Genomic DNA, 21,933 nt, shown 5'->3' with positions numbered 1-21,933 from the left:
GAAATGTAACCAGCATTCAAGTATTAAAGGAAATCTACCATTAAAATCAAGCCTGATAAACCAGATCCAGGCACCGTCACTGTGGTGATCTACTTATATTTGTTATTCACGGCCTCCTTCCTTCTAAACTCTACCAGACACAATCCTTGCTGTGGCTTCACAGACTGTTACACTGTGCAGGATAACATCTCCTCCTGCTCCATCAGCACTTCCCCATTCCTCTGCTTGTTGTGGTCTCACCACTGCAATGTAACAGCCTGGGAAGGACCAGCACGGGGGGACTTTGGTAACACCACATACCACCTATAGCTCATTAACAGTTTATTGTAAAAGGAAGGAGGCAATAAATAACACATATTAGAAGATTACCACAGTCACAGGGCTTTGATCTATGAATAAGTGCCTCTGGTTTGTCATGCTTGATATTAATGGTAAATTTCCTTTGAAGATTCCTAGTTCCCCGCCCAGGATATTTCTTACCTGAGTTCTCGGCTCTGAACTGTAAAAGATTTCACAGTAATATAAATATTATAATGTACAATGTGTGCCATAATATATATTTAACATTGTACATTCACCATTCTTTAGTGTGCCCCCTGACACTGCGAGCCCCATAACAGCCGGTATGGCTGGTGTGACTACAGTCATGGTACCTTCAGTAATGATGTCATAAACCATTCATGTAACAATTCCCACCAATCACTAGCCTGAATGTGAATCATGTGACTGTAATGATGTAACAGGGGTCACTGAAGTTCTTATTACAGGTAAGAGATGGTTATTTTTATTTTATAAATATAAAGACTTTTTATTAAAACTATAAAATGTTAGCTGTAGTTTTATGCAGAACCACAGATAGCAGGAAATCTAGAAAAGCTGTATACCGGCGGTGTCCGAATTAAGAACACCTGATTTACAGACAACCCCTAGTTACAAACGGATGTTGGAAATCTGATGTACTTAAGTCCCAAGCTACAATGATCAGCTGTACGAGTTATCAACGGTGTCTGCAATTAAGATTAATTGTTAATCCTGGTTCTTATGACAACCCAAAAGTTTTAAAATCTAATTCTCACACAAACCAAAATAAAAATCTTGTATGTAAGCAGGGGACTTTCTGTATAATCTTGAAGACATCTGCCCTGGCTCCCAGTATGTATTTCCACTTTTTAGCACCGCCCCAGCCAGAAGTTCAGGTGGTTTTCTTGGGCCAATAAGTGACCTACTTGGACCATGGGGCATCCTATGTTGTCCCAAGGAAATCACTCATTGGCCAAAGCAGGTTCCATACAACCACCCAGAACTTTTGGCCGGATTAAGTTCCAAAATCCAGAAGTATTTGGAAGCCGCAGGAAGCAGAGTAGGAGCAGGGTTAGTAAGCCTATTACGAGTCTTGAATACAAGGTGACAACTCGCAGCAGTGATTGCAAGTTCCATACTAACAGCAAATTCCCTTAGGAATTTGTATTGTAGGAAACATTGTGAGTTGCCTGGACATAACAACTTTTTGTCATTTTGCCCCCCCCCCCAAAAAAAAGCATTCAAACCCCTTTAAGACACCAATTTTACTCAAAACTCTGCTTCCAATAGTTCCTAATTTTATCGATTAACCATTTTAATGGCAACACAAATCGGGGGGCGGGCCACCAGACGATCCGATGAATTCGGACAACGCGCGTGATTTAACATTTAAATTGTGTCGCAATACCAAGCACATACATGCACTGGGAAGAAGAAGGTGAACTCCAGCGAACCTGAACGGGGAAGTTTCACATGCAGGATCTCGGGCGCACGATCTTAGTGAATCGAGCAGCTGTGCACGATTGTCGGACAACGCACCTCGGGGATCTTGCAGGGACGGGTAAGTAAATGTGCCCCATTGTGTCCCACTTAAAGTGTCCTGTGTTGTAATCGCCGAATCTGTAATACTATAGTAGGCTTTTAATTTCTCTATAGTGTTACCCCAAAGAACCAAGGGAAATAAAACAGAGCGACAATTCTGTTAAGTGGATGGTCTTTGTAATGCAGGACAGGACACTTCTCCCAGAAAAGATTTTTGGAACTGCATTAAACTCAGGGTGCATGAAAATTGATATTCTGTACTGAAAAACTCCTTTAAAACTTAAATTTTTGGGTTTACTGTACCCTTACACATTGTGGTGTACAACACGCAGAAAATGGTTTGATGAAGCAAAGGTTGTTCTACAAATGACATTATATTTCAGCATAAATGTCCTTTAAATATCTTTTCTTTTACATTTCCCTGAAATCCTAAACATCTGAAATAATTTCTTTTATTGTAAAATTGCATTCAGCGCTTGTGATGTAAGAGCTTAGATCTTCGCCATGCTCCGAAAAAGTACCCATTCATCTTACCAGATGGAATTTTTATTGTTCATTCAATAACATATTACTGCCTAATTAATGGTGGAGTAATGACTTGATAAATTGTCATTAAATACCAGCACAGCGGAAAACTCATGCTAGCCAAAATCACTATAAACCGTAAAATATCGAGATGCCACGAGCAGCGCCACGCTTCCGCCAAGGTAAAATGATAAACAGCAGGATGACCAGACGTCACCTATAGACTTCAACTCTCATCAGAAATCATTTATCACCTAAAAGTTTATCAGCAGATGTGGCCCTTTACAATTGCTCAAAAAGTATTACAAAAGCAACTGCTTTGCCCATTTTGCTGTGTGACAGGGGGTATTGTCCTGCATGAAAATTGCTGGATGATTGAGTGATGAACACCTATTATTGTAGAAGGTTCTGATATACAGGCAGTCCCTGGGTTACGTACAAGATAGGTTCTACAGGTTTGTTCTTAAGTTTGATTTGTATGTAAGTCGGATCTGTATACTTTATAATTGTAAATCCAGGCAACATTTTTTGGGTCTCTATGACTATTGGATTTTAAAAATGTTGGATTCTCATAAGAACCAGAATTAACAATAAAGTGTAATTACAGACACCTGTGATAACTGTTATAGCTGCTTATTGTAGCCTAAGGCTAAAGTACAGTAAATTACCAAAATCCAGAGGTCTGTTTGTAACTAGCGGTTGTCTGTAAGTCGGGTGTTCTTAAGTAGGGGACTGCCTGTACACTTGCATTCACTGTGCCATGTAGCTGTATGAGAGGTCCAACTCCAGTTAAACTGGCTTTGTCAGACAATTAAGGAAATTAGCACCAAGTGTCAGATTGACGCCAATAACTTGCAGGTATTAGAAAGTGTTCTCTAATTTTGATGAGTGTTCTTTTAAAATTAACTCATTTACTGTAAAATTCTGTGCTTTAGAAGAAATATAATGTATTCAATTAGAAATGCATATATATTTAGAATATAGGAAAAAGAAATATTGTAAAAGTATTACTTCTCGACTGTATGTATGTTTGGGAAAAAATTTTGAATAAAAATTTACATAAAAAAAAAATAATCTCAAAATACTGCAATTTTACATATGTTAGCATGTATTCACATAGGACTGCACAAGGAAATTGTGTGTTGTTCTCTAATTTTAATCTCTAGTGTAGTTCTCACTGCTGCAGAGGGTAGGCAGGGGTGAATGTCGCCTCTCTGTTGTCTAAGGCAAACTACAGTAAGACGCTCAAAGTTTTTGTCCGTGCAGTGACTCCCATCCATGCAAGCACAGAGGCTGCACAGTCAGCCCCACACATTTCCACACAGCCACCCAAAGGTATAAAGTCGCTGACTGCCTGATGCCCCTCCCCTACACCTCTCTGCAGGTGGTGCCATACTGAGGCAAGAGGCTCAACTCACTTCAAGGCAGTTACACCCCTGAGGGTATGCAGTGGGGAGCTTTCAAAACTTGGATCAACTTACTTATTTCCAATTGTTGTCTTCCACTTACCAGTACATAACTTGTCTGATGCCCCCCGCATACACCTCTCTGCAGGTGGTGCCATACTGAGGCAAGAGGCTCAACTCACTTCAAGGCAGTTGCACCCCTGAGGGTATGCGGTGGGGAGCTTTCAAAACTTGGATCAAATTACTTATTTCCAAGTGTTGTCTTCCACTTACCAGTACATAACTTGTCTGGGATTCTTAAAAAGTTGCAAAAATGCAGAAATATGAAATAAATAAAACGTTATGTTTGTCTTTTTTAGTAATTGACACCGGGGTCCTTAGATGGTAGACCAACTTGTCAACCATTTTGGCATCAATCAGTAGCACAGATTAGGAAACTTCAGGGGGGGCTTATCAGGCCTGTGGTTCTGTGATCTGTCAAACCGGTGGTACAGGCATTTCAAGGAAACCTACCATTTGTTTTTATGCATTGTGAACCAAACATACCTTGAGAATGCTGTAGCCACACTGATGCAGAAACATATCTTATTTAATCCCTGAACCAAGTGGTTTTTCTCAAAAAACAATCATAAAATTCAGGACTTTGGGAAAGCTGGGTGCAGGCTGTCTGCATTACACAGAGCTTCCTGAACTGTCCAGACAGGACTAATCAACGTGATCTGGATGACCCATACACTGCTGCTGGGGGTTGGTGCCATGATTGATTACTTCTGCCTGTCAGGGTCAACACAGTGATGATGTATTCTCTACATGACAAGGCTGGAGCAGTGCATAATTAGGGTGAGGAGGCCGCTGAGGCAGCCTCAGGAGCAACAGAACCTCATTATCATAATTTTATAGTTGTTTTTTCAGCAAAACTTCTCAGCTCAGGGATTAAGCAAGAAATGTTTCTGCATCAGTGTCACTACAGCATTCTCAAGGTATCTTTTGTTTATAATGCATTAAAGCAAATGATAGATCTCCTTTAAAGAAATTGGATCTTTATCCAGTGCTCACATTTCCAACTATGGGCCTCATTTACTTAAGGTCCGCGGACCACATTTTCGTCGGGTTTGCCAACGATTTCCGTTTTGCGCCGCATTTAACAGGGGTTTTTGGCGCACACTATTGGATTTCGGCGCAATCAACATTCATACGACACGATTTGGACTACGATTTGGACTACACGCAGGATTTAAAATTCAAATTGTGTTGCAAGACACGCACTTACATGCACCAGGGAGCAGTCGGGCAACGCACCTCGGGGATCGCGATGGGACGAGTCAGTAAATGTGCCCCCATTTCTTTACCTGTTTGTATCACCGGTTCTGTAGCGCATAGAACTTGTCTGATATGATAAAATATGGTTCTAGGTACTTTAAAACCAAATATAGGGGAGTCTGAAGTGACCCTCTATACTTGGCTCATCCTAGGTAAAATATGACTCTTCTCTGCTAATTTTTCATGTGACTTATACTGGATAATATTATTTAAAGGTAAACAGGAGAGATTTCACATAAAAGAGGGATTTCTAGAAAGGACATTTCATTCCCTACTTGAGGAGACTGATAGTTTAATGAGGTAAAATCTGGTAACAGAGTCCCTTTAAATCCCCCGCTGCACCATAATTGTAGCTACAGCAATGGCATCAGATGTATCATTTGCATGACCAGTTGGTGACGATCACCATTGAGTGACTGATACACATGACATAATCTCATGGGACGGAATTTTCCTCCTTTTTGGACGACTTTCCCAGAAATCCCTTTACCTAATGCATCTAAAATTTAAAAATTTCATTTAAATAAATTGCATAAAGAAACTTTCTGTACATACATATTGTAAACCCCCTCCGCGCTCATACAACCAGCGTGACCACTACAACCTACGTAAATCCTGCTCTCCACCTGCCCAAGGTCAAAGCTTTTCATTTAAATGATAATCTTCATACAACCCCGGTCCCTTCTAATTGAACAATTCAATTGAAATCCCTTGAAGAGGAACGTAGGAGCAGAAAACTGTGTTTTTTTTTTAACACCAAGTACACAAATTAGAATGACCCCTTTTTTTCCGTACCTGAAATCTAATTAAAAACTCATTTGATTACTACATCTCTAACTCGCCTGAACTTATTAAATTTCGGTAATCAATTTTCTTTTATGAAGCTTCTGGGAAATTATCTGAAAAGCAACACATTTTTCTCTTCCTTGGCATGTTCTTGATCATTTACTGAATTATGTTTCTAGCACCTGCCTGGGATCTCAATTAATCCTAGAGTTTACTTCTAAAGCCATTTAAGTTTATTTGAGTTTGGTCCAATCGGCTTCCTCCCATGCCTCATCCTACGCCCACGGTTTTCCATCCCGTTTCGCCTATTTGTTGAGTGGCGCGCGTATTGATGTATCGTTCGTCTTTTTAACGGCGCGCCTTATGTATTGAGAGATTTTTTACAGTACAATTCGTCATATGATCCATTAGTAAAATCACAACTTTGTACATTTACATTACATGACTTCCCAACCTTGGCGCTCGCTATTAACGGGATTTAGGTGGATGAATTGCGAGCCATTGCATTGACAAAGTAATAGAACAAAAAGGCTGCTGAGCAAATTGCACATTTGGGGAAGTGTCCTTATTACTAATCTGGAGACTGTAATATAAGTGCATTATGAGACTTGTTTCTGCCCTTCTTTGCCAGTCACCATTGGGGGTGCCGTAGTAGAGGACGGACCACCCTGCGGTATTTGGCAGACACACACGTAGATCACTGTGGTCTTATGATGGTTACGCCTTGCTAAGTTAGAACTGAAGGATGTGTGTCATAAAATGTCCTTTAGCCGGGGGTAAATGAAGTGACCCATTATAATTTAGACACAGCACTGGCCTCAAATCAATGACAGTACAGGCTGCTGACAACGTGAAATCTAACGCTCTCCATTTAGCATGTGAATATTTCACCATAAACCAACACTATTAAGCAGATGTAACCTTCATGAGGTCTACAAATGTTTCAAATAGAATCAAATAGAAAATAACTTACTGGTATGGTAAGAATTTTAAGGTCTTTTAGAACTAGTGCCATTATAATCCCTGTAGACTTTATATCTGATATGAATAGATGGGTGCTCCAGCATTTACCTTCATAGTTCATAGTTCATAGTTCATAGTTGTCTAGTCACAACATGCAGGGATGAACCTAAACTACTTGCTGTCTGAGGCGAACTATAGAATGGTGCCCTCTCCGACCCATCCAATAGTAATGTATCAGGTTATTTTTTAAGTAAGTAGGTTCTCCATGCTGACATCAAGTGTAAAGAGACCTAAGTGGTAGGTCCTGCTTTGTAGCAGTTAACTGTTGCCCTAATGTCCCCCCCCCCTTTTGCTGCAGGTGGTGCTGCCTGAGGCAAGTGACTCAACTCGCCTAATAGATGTTGCACTCCTGACAACAAGTTATAGCCGAACCACAGGATGGTTGGGGCAGTGGTGAACAGGGGTCTATTGCACCCACATTATACCCCAAATGAATGGAGTGCCAGTTTGAACATGCCTTGTCAGGGAATAAAACTTCTTTCTCTACCTAACAAGCTCTTGTCTTGCCACCAAATGATATTCACTCCTTAATTCATCTATATGGAGAATGGCAGGCAGTGGTTATTTCATAAGTAGATTTACTTGACAAATTTTGTCACCATAGTTTCGTGAATCTTAAGAGGTTGGCCACAATAAATCTCTTCCAATAGGCATGTCTCTGCACATATATGTACCTGTATCTCAGCCACGGTCGTACTGGGGGTCCTAGGGCCTACCAGTGAAATAGATTCTGGGGGCCCACCTACTTCTACATAAAATATAACCTGTATATTCTTAGGCCGCATTTACAGAATGCATTTTCATTGCGTCTGAAAGGCACAACAAATGCATCAGTCAAAATGCATCCCAAAACACATCAGCATTGGGCTGTATTCACATGACCGCAGGGGGACGTATGTACATATGCTATGCAATGGCCGTACGGCACCGTACCGCTCCGTACAGGGGGGGAAAAGATAGGACATGTCCTAGGAGCGTTTTTTCCAATGTGTTTGCAACGTGTTTTAAAACGTAATGCGAACACATAATGTGAATGCAGCCTAAGACCATGTGCACAAGATGCGATTGAATTGTGTTTTAAAATACATTTTAGGTGCATCTGGAGAATTTCCTCGCAGAATGCAGAAACGCAGATGTGTGTAGACCTAAATGCTTGTGTTTGGTAAGTAGTAACGTGCTTTGTTGCTACTTACCCAGCACAAGCTTTTAAGTCTAAACACCTCTGCGTTTCGGGAAGAGTCTGCATTCAGGGAGCAGATTCTCCAGATGCACCTAAAATGTAATTCAATATTGTGAAAATGGATGTCCAGCATTAGGTAGGACTAATTAAAAAGCAATCAGTGCCTCTGCCAGCTCCTATTGTGGCCCTTCACCTCCCGCTCATATTGTGGACCATCGCCTCCCACTCACATTGTGGCCTGTCATCTCCCCCTCATATTGTGGACCCCCTCAACTCCTCATATTGTGGCCTCTCATCTCCTCTTTATATTGTGGCCCCTCTCAGCTCCTCCTCGTATTGTGGCCCTTCTCATCTCCTCCTTGTATTGTGGGCCCTCATCTTCTCCTCATATTGTGGCCCTTCTCATCTATCCCTTATATCTTAGCACCCATGCATTCCCCAATATTGCAAGTCCCCTCTCATACACCCACATTGTGGGCCCCTTGCATGTTGTGGGCACCCTCTCATATCCCCCCATGCTGTGGGCCCCCTCTCATACCCCCCATATTGTAGAGCTCTTCTCATACCACCCATATTGTAGGCCCCCTCTCATAGCCCCCATATTGTAGAGCTCTTCTCATACCACCCATATTGTAGGCCCCCTCTCATATCCCCCCATATTGTAGGCCACCTCTCATATCCCCCCATATTGTAGGCCCCCTCTCATATCCCCCCATATTGTAGGCCCCTCTCATATCCCCCCATATTGTAGGCCACCTCTCATATCCCCCCATATTGTAGGCCACCTCTCATACTCCCCCCATATTGTGGGTCCCCTCTCATACCCCCTCCCCCCAATATTGTGCTCCGCAACTTTAGAGCAGCTCAGTATGAGGGATGAATGTTTATGATCTAGATCTTGTATATTCGGTAGTATAGCTTCAGGAGGTTGTTAAAAATGTGTTGATTTTCTGACGACCCCAGTTTATGGGGTCTGGTTACTAATTTGAAAGATACATATTTCCTCATGTATTTGGAATGGAATAATATGTTCTCTGACACTTTACTTTTCATCTGATCCACATGTTCCAAATGTTAACCTGCTCCACGGAATCATATTATTTTAACGAGGAAAGAACGCGCTGAATCTCGTATAGTTTCAAAATGTTCCTTAACTTTTCAGAAGTTTTTTTCTAAAATATGGTAACAATTTGCTTGAACTTTCAAAAAAAGCACAAAATCATCATTAAAATATGAGGCAGTGTAAAGAGCCGCAGTAATGATAATTACGTCTAGAATAAGCTCTGACAAGTTGTCTAAGTTTGTAGGAAAGACAAATTAATCAAGTAACTTCAATGGTTTTTTCGGCAGTAACTTTTTGGTGTAACATTTTTTTTGTCTTGGCTAATTTGTGAATGGAAGCTGCAAGGCAAATGATGATGGCAGTGGTTCCAACATCAATGGAGAGTAGCTTTCACACATATATCGATGTTAAAGGGGTGTCTGAAACCCAAGGGTTAAATAATAACCTCGCACTGGGATAGGAGATTGGTATCATATCAGTTTGGGAAGTGCACCCAGAACCCACAGCTGTCCGATACTGCCAGTACCATGACAGGCCTCTTGACAGTAGATGGAGCCTTCTACTTAGAGTTTCTCGCCTTTGGTGTACAGAGGCAGTTTCAGGGAAGGGGAGGAGTCACAGTTTAAAACACGCCCATGTGACGCCGATTCAGTGTTCTGCAGCAGACTTTAGCAGTGGCAGTCACGGCTCCTAATGGGGAGTGAATACTTTCCCTGTGTCCCGATAGCGAGAAAGTGTGTTTATCCTGTCCCATCTACAGTTTCATGGGATACCCTTTGGCTCCTATACTTCAGCAAAGCCCCTGTAGATTGCCTTTTCAGTGAGTAGGATGAAACGCGTAGGGCGAGGATAGAGTACGAAACAGGGTCCGTAATGGGACTTTAAGGGCGGGAGCAAAATCCTTTGGGGGCCAGGTCTTAATAGGGATTGATTAGGGTCTCCTTACTCATGTGACCTGAATCATCCTGTTGTACGAGTGTGGGCTTGTATCCTCTGAGCCACAGAAACTCCACAAAGATCCTGGCTTCTATTGAGAATAACAACAGCAATGGTAAGAACATTCCATACAGTTTTTTTGAGCAATGATGGACCATGACCTTCTGTAAATCCTCCTGCCTGCAGCAAGACTATGCCTACAGAGATGTGTATTAGTGCCATGTGAGTCTACATTAGGATTAAGGATCCCATAAATGTATATGTAGTCCTGGTTTGTTTGAGTCTGCTCCTCCATAATTCCTCCTGTCAGTAATAACACTAACATGATGGGGGTCTTTATAAGTGAGCTGTTATTGATACAAAGATTCCTCTAGACCTTGAGTGATCCATATTTTGGTGGAGCACAATTATTAGAATATTTTGCTAATAAAAGTAAATTTTTATATGAATTATTTCACTAGTGCTGCATTCATATTGAGAGTTTTAGTAAATTTCCAGACCTTGGATTAAGGTGTGGAGTGCATTGCTTGTTGTTTCCACAGGAAGCATTTACACATTTTTTTATAAGTTTCAGTATCGACACACATGTGCCATAATCCAAAAATGAGAAGCTTTTATGAAAAAAGCTTTATAAATGAACATATAGCAGTTCAACTGTTTAACGCCTTAAAGCCTAAACCTTAAAAACGCTAAAAACTTAAAACCTAACCAAACTTAAAAAAATGTAAAGATCAATACTGCAGATGAACCATGTAATATACTTCATCAAAGAAATCCTTGTTTTTCCTTTTATCTTTCTTCCTTATTTAAGCAGTTTGTGTAAATCAACTTTCTGTTCTGTATCCACTGAAAGCCGTCAGATAAAGTCATCGGATAAAGTGTCTAATGACTGAACAGTTCCTGGATAGTCTAATCTCGTTACAGAGAGCAAAATCATAAAGGGAAATATTCTCTAGGTATGGGAAAAATAAAGAAACACATCCAGAAACACTGCTCGCTACAGGAGAAAGAAACAGAAAAAAGGCACCAAGAAGCTGATTTACGTGATAAATAATTTCAAATAACTTACACTATTCATTTCTGAAATTTAAATTGTATAGCTTATAAGGTTTAGTTTAAAAAAAACTGTCCAAAATACCATACCTTGCAGCCATTTATCAATTTTTTTTGAACTTTTTTTAAGTTTTCAAACTTATTTTTTTAAAGTTTTTGTGTTTAGTATGACAAAGGGGGTGTGGTCTATGAAAAGGGGGTGTGATCCCTTCATTGCGACAAAAATTTAATCCATGGGATAGGGCCTTACTTGCTGATTAGTGGAGGTCTCAGTGACCAGTGAGAACGAGGGGTCCGATGGGGTCCCACATACCTCCATCAGACCCCTCGTTGCTTCGTCAGACTAATGGAGCAGACGGCCATGCATGACCGTTCTGCTCCATTAATCGCTCAGCAACTTTTGTCAGTTCCATCACTGAGACCCCCACTGATTAGCAAGTTAGGCCCTATCCCATGGATTAAATTTTTGTCGCAATGAAGGGATCACACCCCCTTTTCATAGACCACACCCCATCGGCCTAACTTGTGTTTGTGGAAACCCCTTTCAAGCGCATTATAGCAGACCTTTAATAAAAGACTAGTAAAAAACTAGTGAAAGGAACATAAAAATCCACTACAAATGACAGGAATACAGGTTATAGAAGAATTATTGCTATATTTTATATAGTAATTGTCTAATATGCTCTTATATTGTAAGAGCACACACATACATATATATATATATATATATATATATATATATATATATATATATATATAGATATAGATATAGATATATATGTATTTAAATCCTTATTCAATAGAACATTTATACAAATTTATAGAATTTGCTAAACCGGCTGTTTCATAGATGATAAATTAGTCTACATCGTACTGAAGGGTCTGACGGACTCCATCCATATATTAGGGAAAGATTAAGCTTCCACAGTGCGTGTCCCAAGCAGGAATCTGAAGTGTTTTAATTCACAGGCCTGCAGTTTTACCATGTCGTGCCCAGAAATGTATTGGCCTCCTCCTGAACTTTATTCCACAATAAAAGTAGTGTGATTTAAGCAGTCAGCCCATGCGCCGTGCATACACAATGAGAGGTGCCGTAACTTCTGCAATGAAACGCGAGGCAGTGAAGGAAACGTAAACCTCTAATTAATTATTGAATGGACATCCTTGGTGTTGAATGGAGATTTCTCAGATTAGGGCCGGGGGTGAAGAAATTTGTTGCACATGTTATATTTTAGGGGTATCTTAAAAGTTAATTAACCCCCTCCATAATAAAAAAAAAACATTATACCTGCAGACCACAATGGCATAAAATACGTAGTACCTCTTTCTTCTTAAATGGACAGTGTCCCTAGATTTTACCCCATTAAACTACTAACCCTCTCAGGTAGGGGACAAAATATCCCTTCTAGAATTCCCTTTCACCCATTCACCTATAAAAAATCACCTTCAAGGTCACATAAAAATTAGCAGAGAAGAGTCATATTTTGCCAGAGATTAGTCAAGCTTAGAAGCAGCACATCAGATGCCAATATCTTTGCTTCTATAGTACTTAAAAACTAAGACTCCTTAGTACAGTATTTTTCGGACTATAAGGCGCACCGGAGTATAAGGCGCCCCATCAATAAATGCCTTCTAAAACGTCTAGGTTCATATATAAGACACACTGGACTATAAGGTGCACCTGATTATAAGGCGCACCTGATTATAAGGATGAATGACCAGCAGGTGGCAGACCTGTGCACAGTTCAAGGCAGCTGTTGTCCGTAAGTATGGTTCATATATAAGGCACACTGGACTATAAGGCGCACCTTTGATTTCTGAGAAAATCAAAGGATTTTTTGTGCGCCTTAGTCCGAAAAATACGGTACTTAGGACTCCTAGCTTTCAGATTACATCCAGCTGGTGGCTCTGTGAGTTACAGAACTGGAGATACAGATAGTTAAAGCCACAGTTGGAATTACAAGTTGCAGATAAGGGTCCAGTTCCCAACTATTGATTATAAAAATTTGTATCTGAAACAATCCCAAAGATTGTTATATGTAATATGATACCAGAAGCATGTTTCTAAGTATCCTAGAACCAAAACAAGAGGTGTCTTAAGTGACTCTGCGACTCTTTATGTGCACAGATAAAACATGCTCGGTCTGTAGAAACGGGACCATGTGCAGGTCAAATTCCATAAACCAGGCACAGTGCAGTGGATGGGTCTCCTTGCATCGTAGTGAAATGTGATGCAAGGAGTCCCTGGTTCCCAGCAGAACAGCAGCAGTGAACTAACACAGCACACATATATTCATATTATTGTATGTTATATGTGATATTCTTGAAAGCAACATTCCTATTACATGTATCCTATTACATGGTTGTATCACATCGTTATTTCCTAGAATACTACCTTGTTCTTAAAGGGGCTTTCTGGTTGGCATAGCCTTTTCTGATACTGATGACTGATAATTATGATAGATTTTCAGTATCATATTAGTGGTGATCTCACAAGCGAACTTCCCAGCAATCAGTTGTTCTGGGCTCCCTTCAATGCAAGGATCCCATAGGTTGGACAAAAACGTAAGCATAACATTTTTTCCACTGCGTAGTAGCCATGACAGATGTCTGCAGCTCAGCAACTGCCAATCTGATATTTATGCCCTGTTCTGGAATAGGACATCATTATCCTAAATATGTACAGACACCAGAAAACAGATTTCAGATTCAGGTAAAGGAAATCAAAATGCACCATGACTGTGGTAAACTTCTCATATTTGTTATGCATGGCCTCCTTCCTTCTATAAAAAATATCCTAATGAGTCTGAAGGGCTCCCTGGAGTGTTACCAGAGCCCCTCTGTGTTGCAGAATCCCAGCTGTTACCATGTGCAAGGAGATCTTCTCCCCTCCCAGCGAGATTACTACAGGCAGTGGGTGATGGGAATCGCTGAGGGAGAGTCTCGGAGGAGGGAATTGTAAGGGTGATGCCACACGTGGCATTTTTGGTCCGTTTTTAAGCATGCGTTCTCAGTCCGATTTAAAATGCATTCGTTTTTTACTGTTTACCAGTGACTATTAAGATAAACAGGTTCTAAGCAGCCAAGCGCATGGTAAATGGTCAAAAACGGATGCATTTTTAAACGGACGGAAAATGCATGCTTAAAAATGGACCAAAAACGCCACGTGTGGCATCACCCTATGAGTGTCAGTCAAAATGCCAGTCTTAATAAATTCCCTCAATGTGTCGGGAACCAGCATTTGCATCTCAGGTGCTCAGGATTATGTCCTGTAATCGGAGCTGACAGAAGCCGCTGTGCTGGGCTCATATACTGAGCAGCAATCAATGTCCTGCTCCTCTGTTAGTAAAAGCTCTTAAGGAATCTTTTCCAGTGGTATTAATCTCATATCCCGGGCCGGCGTTTCCTGCGTTACCTGGCCGTATCCAGGATTGCCACAGGATTCTAATATGTTTTAGTCTCCTTTGAAGCTGAAGTGCTTCATCCATCATTGTTTTTACCTCCTTTCTGATGCAGTATATTTTGCTATTTATCTTTCCTGAAAATAGAAAGGCAATATAGTCATCCATTCATCATCTTTCCAATGTGTCTTCCAGTCTGTTTTCTTTGCTGTCTTTTCTATCTCGACTTGTCTGAATTGTTATTCATTTTATCTCTTGTGTGTGCATCTCACTTTGTGTCATTTTCATTGCAGAAATCATATCCACCTTTTCCTGTCGCGCTGGACTAGATTCATGGGAAAGGCGCCTTATTCCGGAGCGTAGTAAACCCCGGACGCTCTGCTTATATATCTCGTCTTGTTTCAAATGGTTGATGTCACCGAGAATTCCATCATTTTTTAACACGGTTTCCACATTTATTTCTAGGCTATACATTGAGGAGAAACTCTGCAATATGTATGAGTCTATAAAGTGGTGGAATCAACAAGGCGTTCGGGGACTGTATAAATGCATATGACCAGGAGGAGCACGTGCACATAAATAGACAATACTATCTTATGGAGGTAATAGTAAAGATGGTAATATTTGCAATGGTGAATTCTACAAGAAATACTGACAGTTAAAAGGGCCCGGCATATTTTGTTATTAAAATGTATTTGATTAAATCATACAGGTGCACATTTACTTATCCGTCCGCTGGAGTTCACAGAAAGTGCATTGTCCGACGATCATGCACTGTGCCGCGATCCACTAAGATCGTGCAACCGATGTCCTGCATGTATAACTTTCCCGCTCAGGTCCACTGGAGTTCACCATCTTCTTCCTGGTGTATGTAAATGCTTGATCTTGCGACACAAATTGAAAATTAAATCTCGCGCTCAGTCCCAATCAGTTGGATCGTCCGATGGCTGCGCCCCGATTTTTGTTGCATGACAGCATGCAGCTGCGCCAAAATTCGATTGCGTGCCACACAATCACCTGTTAAATACCACAACCGCGCAAAACCCGAAAATGTCGGAAAGTCCGCCGAAAGTGCATCCGCGGATCCTTAGTAAATAAGCCCCATAATATCAAAGTATACATGTATTTAAAAATGCACCATGCAACATATCTTACCATTTTAGGATCCTGTTCTGCCATTTTGAAAACATTTTATATAGGTATTGGAGGGGTTCGCCAGTCAAAGAAAGTTAGACCCACAGAATAGGACCTAACTTGTTGATCGGTGACGGTCTATCTCCGTCAGCACCATAGAAATGGTATGTGCGCGACCAGCTGCTCTCTGCATCTCAAGCGCAACAGGGGTACACTGTTCTCATGATCTTAGGCAGTGATGGCTAACCTATGGCACTGGTGCCAGAGGTGGCACTCAGAGCCCTTTCTGTGGGCACTCAGGCCATCACCAGAGATGACTCCAGGTATCTTCCTGCAGTCCCAGACAGCCCAGGACTTGCTGTGTACAGAGCTATTTTAAAGTGACAGCTCTACCTGGGACTATTTTCTGCATTATTGGTGTCCTCAGGTGCTGGTATCAATGAAAACTGTGACAGAGAAGGGAGTATAAATCACAAATTAAATTTCTGTGTTGGCACTTTGCGAAAAATAAGTGGGTCTTTGTTGTAGTTTGGGCACTCAGTCTCTAAAAGGTTTGCCATCACTGATCTATGGGGTCTCATCATTGAGATTCCCACCAATTAGCAAGGTAGGTCCTATCTGGTGGATAGAGCCTAACTTGCTATGACTAAAGAACCCCTTTAATAAGTATAAAGGGGTTGCTCACATAATAATGAGTCTAAAGGGTGGAGCTTCAGTAATGAAACCATTGACCAATTACATTCATTGTTATGTATCAGTGTGTGAGGTCATAGGCCAACTGCCAGCATGTACAGGAAGTGGTTAAACATTCAGGACAGATATAGGACTGGACAACACCTACCCCTCAAATCAATATTCATGGATAGCCAAATGTATTATTATATAACTTATGATACAACTTTACAAGAGTTTACATTATTTTATGACCAATAAAATTCTCTTTTATTTAAGGTCAAATTCTAATTTAATTGAATCCTATGTTTCACTATGAACCATAATATACAATAATATATGAAATATATTGAAATAAGATGAAGCTCTACATACTGTATAATGAATACACACACATTGTATAAAAAAAAGCACAAAAATAGGTCTGGCTCTTTATGTAGGAGAAATGACACAGCTTGATAATGTGACATCAGCTTTCCAATTTCCCTGAAGGCATTAACAACACTGACTTCAAGGTCTGCTGCTGTGTTTTCCCTTTAGTTGAGCATCATGCTAATAGCTGCACAGCATGGCGGGGAGACTGCAGAGGAGACGAGTCTCTGACATCAATACATTCCCTTAGGAAATGCTGGTAGGAGCGCGCCCAGGAGAGGGTTGTTACTCTCAAACTTGCCTCATCTCAGAATGTGGCCATGCGCAATCTCCTATATACTCTGACCTGTGTTCTGCCCTCTCAGCAACTAACAAACAACATTTCCTACATTTACTATAAACCACTAATGGATATAAAGAAGCATCTAGGAAGATTTAATTATGATGGACGGACTTCCCAATACATTACAGTAGATATTCACTGTGAATCTAATGTATATTGCTGTACAGGACTGGGCATTATATATGATGATTGTAGCTTGCATTTTATCTGTCTGCTAAAAACTTAAAGTGCAACAAAACTTTTAACATAGTTTGGTAAATGAATAGAGCAGACAATGATAGTAAACTGTGCAATAGACTGTATTGATGTAATCTCTTCCTATGTACTTATTTCTCCTCCTCTGCTATTTAAGCAGTTTGTGTAAGTCATCTTTCTTTTCTGTACCCTCTGACAACTTAGAGGTAAAGGTACCTGATAAAAATGTGACTTAACTCTTAACAGATAGTCCCTGGATAGTTGAATCTCCTCAGAGAAGTGAATCACAAGGAAAAATATGCTGTTAAGGGTCCTTATCTATCTAAGGGGGTAGCTTTCAGACACACTGCTCACTACAAGAGAAAGAAGCAGATAAAACCCATAGAAGCTGCTGCTTAACCTAAAGGGGTATTCCCACGAAGACAAGTTTCTTATATGTACTCAGGATAACAAAATAACACATCGTCTAATTCACTGTTATTAACAAAAATATAGCATTTCAAGTCCAACCTTTATCAGTCCTAGTGTATACAATTTTGCCAGAAGTGGGGCAGACGGCGGACCCGGAAGCTGTCCGGGACGCATGCGCCAACTAGGTCCATCTAGGAGTATAAAATCCGGCTTCCCAGCGTTAGTTTCGTACCCCCTGAAGAAGCGTGGGCGAAACGCGCATGGGGAGTCTGGGAAGCAACCACAGACTGCAAGAAATGGGTAGGACACTTGTTTTTTAGTTACAAGCTCAATGTTTAGGTGCATATCTTATATAAGTGCACCTAAAGTGCACTATGCTCTCGGATTCAGGACAGCAGCACGAGCCCCTATCCCTATCTATTGGACATGGTGATATCCTACTTTTTATATAACATGGACCATTTTGTATTCGTGCTGCTGTCCTGAATCCGAGAGCATAGTACACTTACACTTTTAGGAGACAATACACACTATATATGCTCATATTGCACTACACAGCACGCATAGGTCACCAACACCAATAGGCACACCAGGGGATAGGCAGCTCAAGCATGAACTGCAGACATACCCAAGCAGTCCATGCCCAGAATCATGCACACTATTTGTGCTTTTTAAGTGTTTCTAAATGTCTGTTTAGTGTGAGATTTCTATTGCAAAAATAAACATTTTCCTTATTACTGCATTACTCAAAATTGTTTATTTTTAGCCGTTTGATACAATTCCCCTCTTTTTCTTTAAATTGTTGTATTCCTGAGCAATGCATGGTACATTCACATAATTGCTACAATATGAGGATAATGGAATTATTGGTAATGCTAATTATATTTGCCTCCACCATAAAAATTAGCATAATTCAATTTTTGGATTTTTTTTTGCAAGAAATTTACCCTGGTTATGCTGTATTTGAACATAGTGATTCCTGCAAAATGTTTTGGAGTAATAGTATACAGAAAATATAATGTTATACAGTATATACTCCAGTATAAGCTGACCCGAGTATGACCCTTAATTTTATCACCAAAAACTGGGAAAACCTATTGACTCGAGTATAAGCTGAGGGTGGCAAATGCATTGGTCACAGCCTCCCAGTATACAGCCAACAAGCCCTCTGTAGTATATAGCCAGCCTTCCTCCTGTAGTATACAGCCAGCCAGCCCCCTGTAGTATACAGCCAGCCAGCCCCTGTAGTATACAGCCAGCCAGCTCCCTGTAGTATACAGCCAGCCCCCTGTAGTATACAGCCAGCCCCCTGTAGTATACAGCCAGCCTGCTCCCTGTAGTATACAGCTAGCCTGCCCCCTGTAGTATACAGCTAGCCTGCCCCCTGTAGTATACAGCCAGCCCAGCCTGCCCCCAGTAGTATACAGCCAGCCCAGCCTGCCCTCAGTAGTATACAGCCAGCCCAGCCTGCCCCACGTAGTATACAGCCAGCCCAGCCTGCCCCCTGTAGTATACAGCCAGCCCAGCCTGCTCCCAGTAGTATACAGCCAGCCCAGCCTGCCCTCAGTAGTATACAGCCAGCCCAGCCTGCCCCCCGTAGTATACAGCCAGCCCAGCCTGCCCCCTGTAGTATACAGCCAGCCTGCTCCCTGTAGTATACAGCTAGCCTGCCCCCTGTAGTATACAGCCAGCCCAGCCTGCCCCCAGTAGTATACAGCCAGCCCAGCCTGCCCTCAGTAGTATACAGCCAGCCCAGCCTACCCCCGTAGTATACATCCAGCCCAGCCTGCCCCCTGTAGAATATACCCTGCCAACCAGAACTTGAAAAAGAAATAAATTTATATACTCACCCTCCGGCGGCCCCGATGGTCGGCGCGGCTCTGCTTCTTTGTTCCCGGCCGCTCCTCTTCTATCTTCTGTAACAGCCATAGTATGCGCCTGCTGGGAGGTAACATGGCTGCTGTTACAGAAGATGGAAGAGCAGCCGCGGGGAAAAAATAAGCGGAGCCGCGCCGACCTCGGGGAGCCGCGCTGACCATCGGGGCCACCGGAGGGTAAGTATATAAGTTTATTATTTTTATTGACTCGTGTATAAGCCGAAGTGAGGTTTTTCAGCACATTTTTTATGCTGAAAAACTCGGCTTATACACAAGTATATACGGTAAATATACATTACAATAACAGCCAATTATTGAATAGATTGTCATACAGGTCTTCTTCTTGAGACATGGCGCTCTACAGCATAACATTTACTTACGTCATACAAAGGAAAACATATATTGTCAATCCATTCTAATTGCAATCTAGGAAGCTCGTCTTTTCTGTTACGGTCAAAAATGGCCTGAAAAAAGGAAAAAAGAACAATTAGTCAGACGCTTATATACTATGCACTTTCTAAACCCAGACAATCCCAGTAAATTTAACTTTTTCTCACCCAAAAAAGTTTGGCCTTACAAAACTAAACTCAAAATTGGATGCCCTGTAAAGGGTGGGAGTGTTTGGGGGTCCTTTTTATTCAATTTCATCTAAGGATTGCTGTAATTTAAAATAAACTGATAAGTCAGCATTAGACCCGAACTTTAGGTTCCTCCTCTCAGACACTTATGATATTTCTGCCGCAATGGGGAGATTTATATAAGTTTCTGAGGTAAAACTGTTCTAGTTGCCCATGGAAACCAATCAAAGATCAGCTTTAATTTTATAAACAGCTGTTGGAAAATGAAAGCTGAGCTCTGATTGGTTTCCATGGGAAACCTAAAACATTTCTGCTCTAAGAGACTTCTGATAAATTTCCCACAATGTCTTCATTTTTGTAACCTGAAATTTTTCAAGGTGAACAGTATAATCAGAAAGAAAATAATAAAAAAAATCTTATTCACATGGGTGAAGTTATATCTATAGTTTTATTAGATTTTGTCAGTTTAGGCTCCATTTTATTATCTTATGCATATGTGATATACAGTATATAATGTTCATACAACACTTACTGAAGGAGTCAGTTTGAGCTCTGATCGTTCTCGGTCTCCTTGCTCAAAGAATTCGCTGGTCACTAATTCGGCCACCTAAAAGTACAACGGATCAGATTATGGACCACTCGGAGTCAGCATTGTTTTCAACCTTTTCAACGTACAATTTCTCGACTAAAACTATTCACGAGTCTTTGTTCCTTGTGTAAAAACCTTCCGCTGTAAATATGCATGGCTGAATCTGATTCTGCCGCCTCCCGCTATTGATGCTAATCAGTATTCTTTGTATTCATTCATATTACCCTCAGGATGTGATGGCCGAGGAAGACATTTGACTGAATGAATGGAAAGCCCTCAAATTTAAAAACTATGCAGAAACTGATACATCAATGTCAATATGTGACAACGCCCGCGGTAGCTCCATAGTGGAGGAATACAAGCTGTCTGAGAGATGGGGCGGCTGATAGCTGAAAAGATTGCAGCACCCTATTTGCTCTGCATTCCTTGTGATTTCTCATGAAAGGGTGCGGCACTGAGAAAGGGATAAAAAAAATGGATTTTTTGGTCTTACAAACGTTTTCAGACCAAAATGGCCTACAAACACATTCCTAAAACGGCCAGGGGTGTCATGAATAGCCAATCCAGAAAATTGACGCCCCTTGAAACAAGCCTTTCTTAGTGTCCCCCTTGCCAATCATAGCCATGGCTTGTTACTAAGGGCGTCAATTTGCTGGATTGGCTATTTAGCCGCTGATCCGTTAAGTTGTCTGTTTTGTATGTCCCGAACCCAAATCCCTAATGCAAACATTGTGTTTGCTCCTCTCTAATTATAACAAGAATTGAAATTAGGTAACACCTGGTGAGTCTTATTTTGCTACTCTTAGTAAGGCCTCATGCACATGTGCATATCACGTGTCACAAATGACGGTGTAAGCAGCCCATGTGTCATCGGACTCTGGGTTCCATCCCGCGATCATGACAATAGAAGAGACTGTCCGAGCTGCAAACTTGGCCAGGAATCAGATCTGATCTGAGTTTTGAAGCTTTGGCAGTAGGTTCTTACAAGGGGCCCCCGAAAACCAGAATTGTTCTGATGGGATCTGGTTTCAGGTTTCTTGCCGGAAAACCACACCCAGAGCAGCCTGTGATTGACAGCTCCATTTCTGATCTTGGGAAAGCTGGGTGTGTCTTTGTACTTGTTTTGTCTGCAGCTGCAGTTTGAGTGATATTCTGCCCAGCCCTTCATTGGCTGCTGGTTATTCAGTGTAATCTGTGTATCTAGTGCTCTTGCCATGGTGTTTCTTG

At 41.2% G+C, this 21,933-nt stretch overlaps 1 protein-coding gene across 1 annotated transcript in view; it reads right to left on the bottom strand.

The window, feature by feature from the left end:
* PDE11A (phosphodiesterase 11A) overlaps nucleotides 1-21,933 on the bottom strand; it is a 372,295-nt gene that overhangs the window by 3,526 nt on the left and 346,836 nt on the right. The window contains exons 18-19 of the mRNA XM_072121624.1: nucleotides 20,650-20,724; nucleotides 19,920-20,003 (exon numbers count right to left, since the gene is read on the bottom strand). Coding sequence (XP_071977725.1) covers nucleotides 19,920-20,003; nucleotides 20,650-20,724 — 159 coding nt within the window. The remainder of the gene's footprint in view (nucleotides 1-19,919; nucleotides 20,004-20,649; nucleotides 20,725-21,933) is intronic.

This window comes from Engystomops pustulosus, chromosome 8 (genome assembly GCF_040894005.1).
Source record: "Engystomops pustulosus chromosome 8, aEngPut4.maternal, whole genome shotgun sequence".
NCBI classification, from domain to species: Eukaryota; Metazoa; Chordata; class Amphibia; order Anura; family Leptodactylidae; genus Engystomops; species Engystomops pustulosus.
This window is presented reverse-complemented; position numbering and strand designations above follow the sequence as displayed.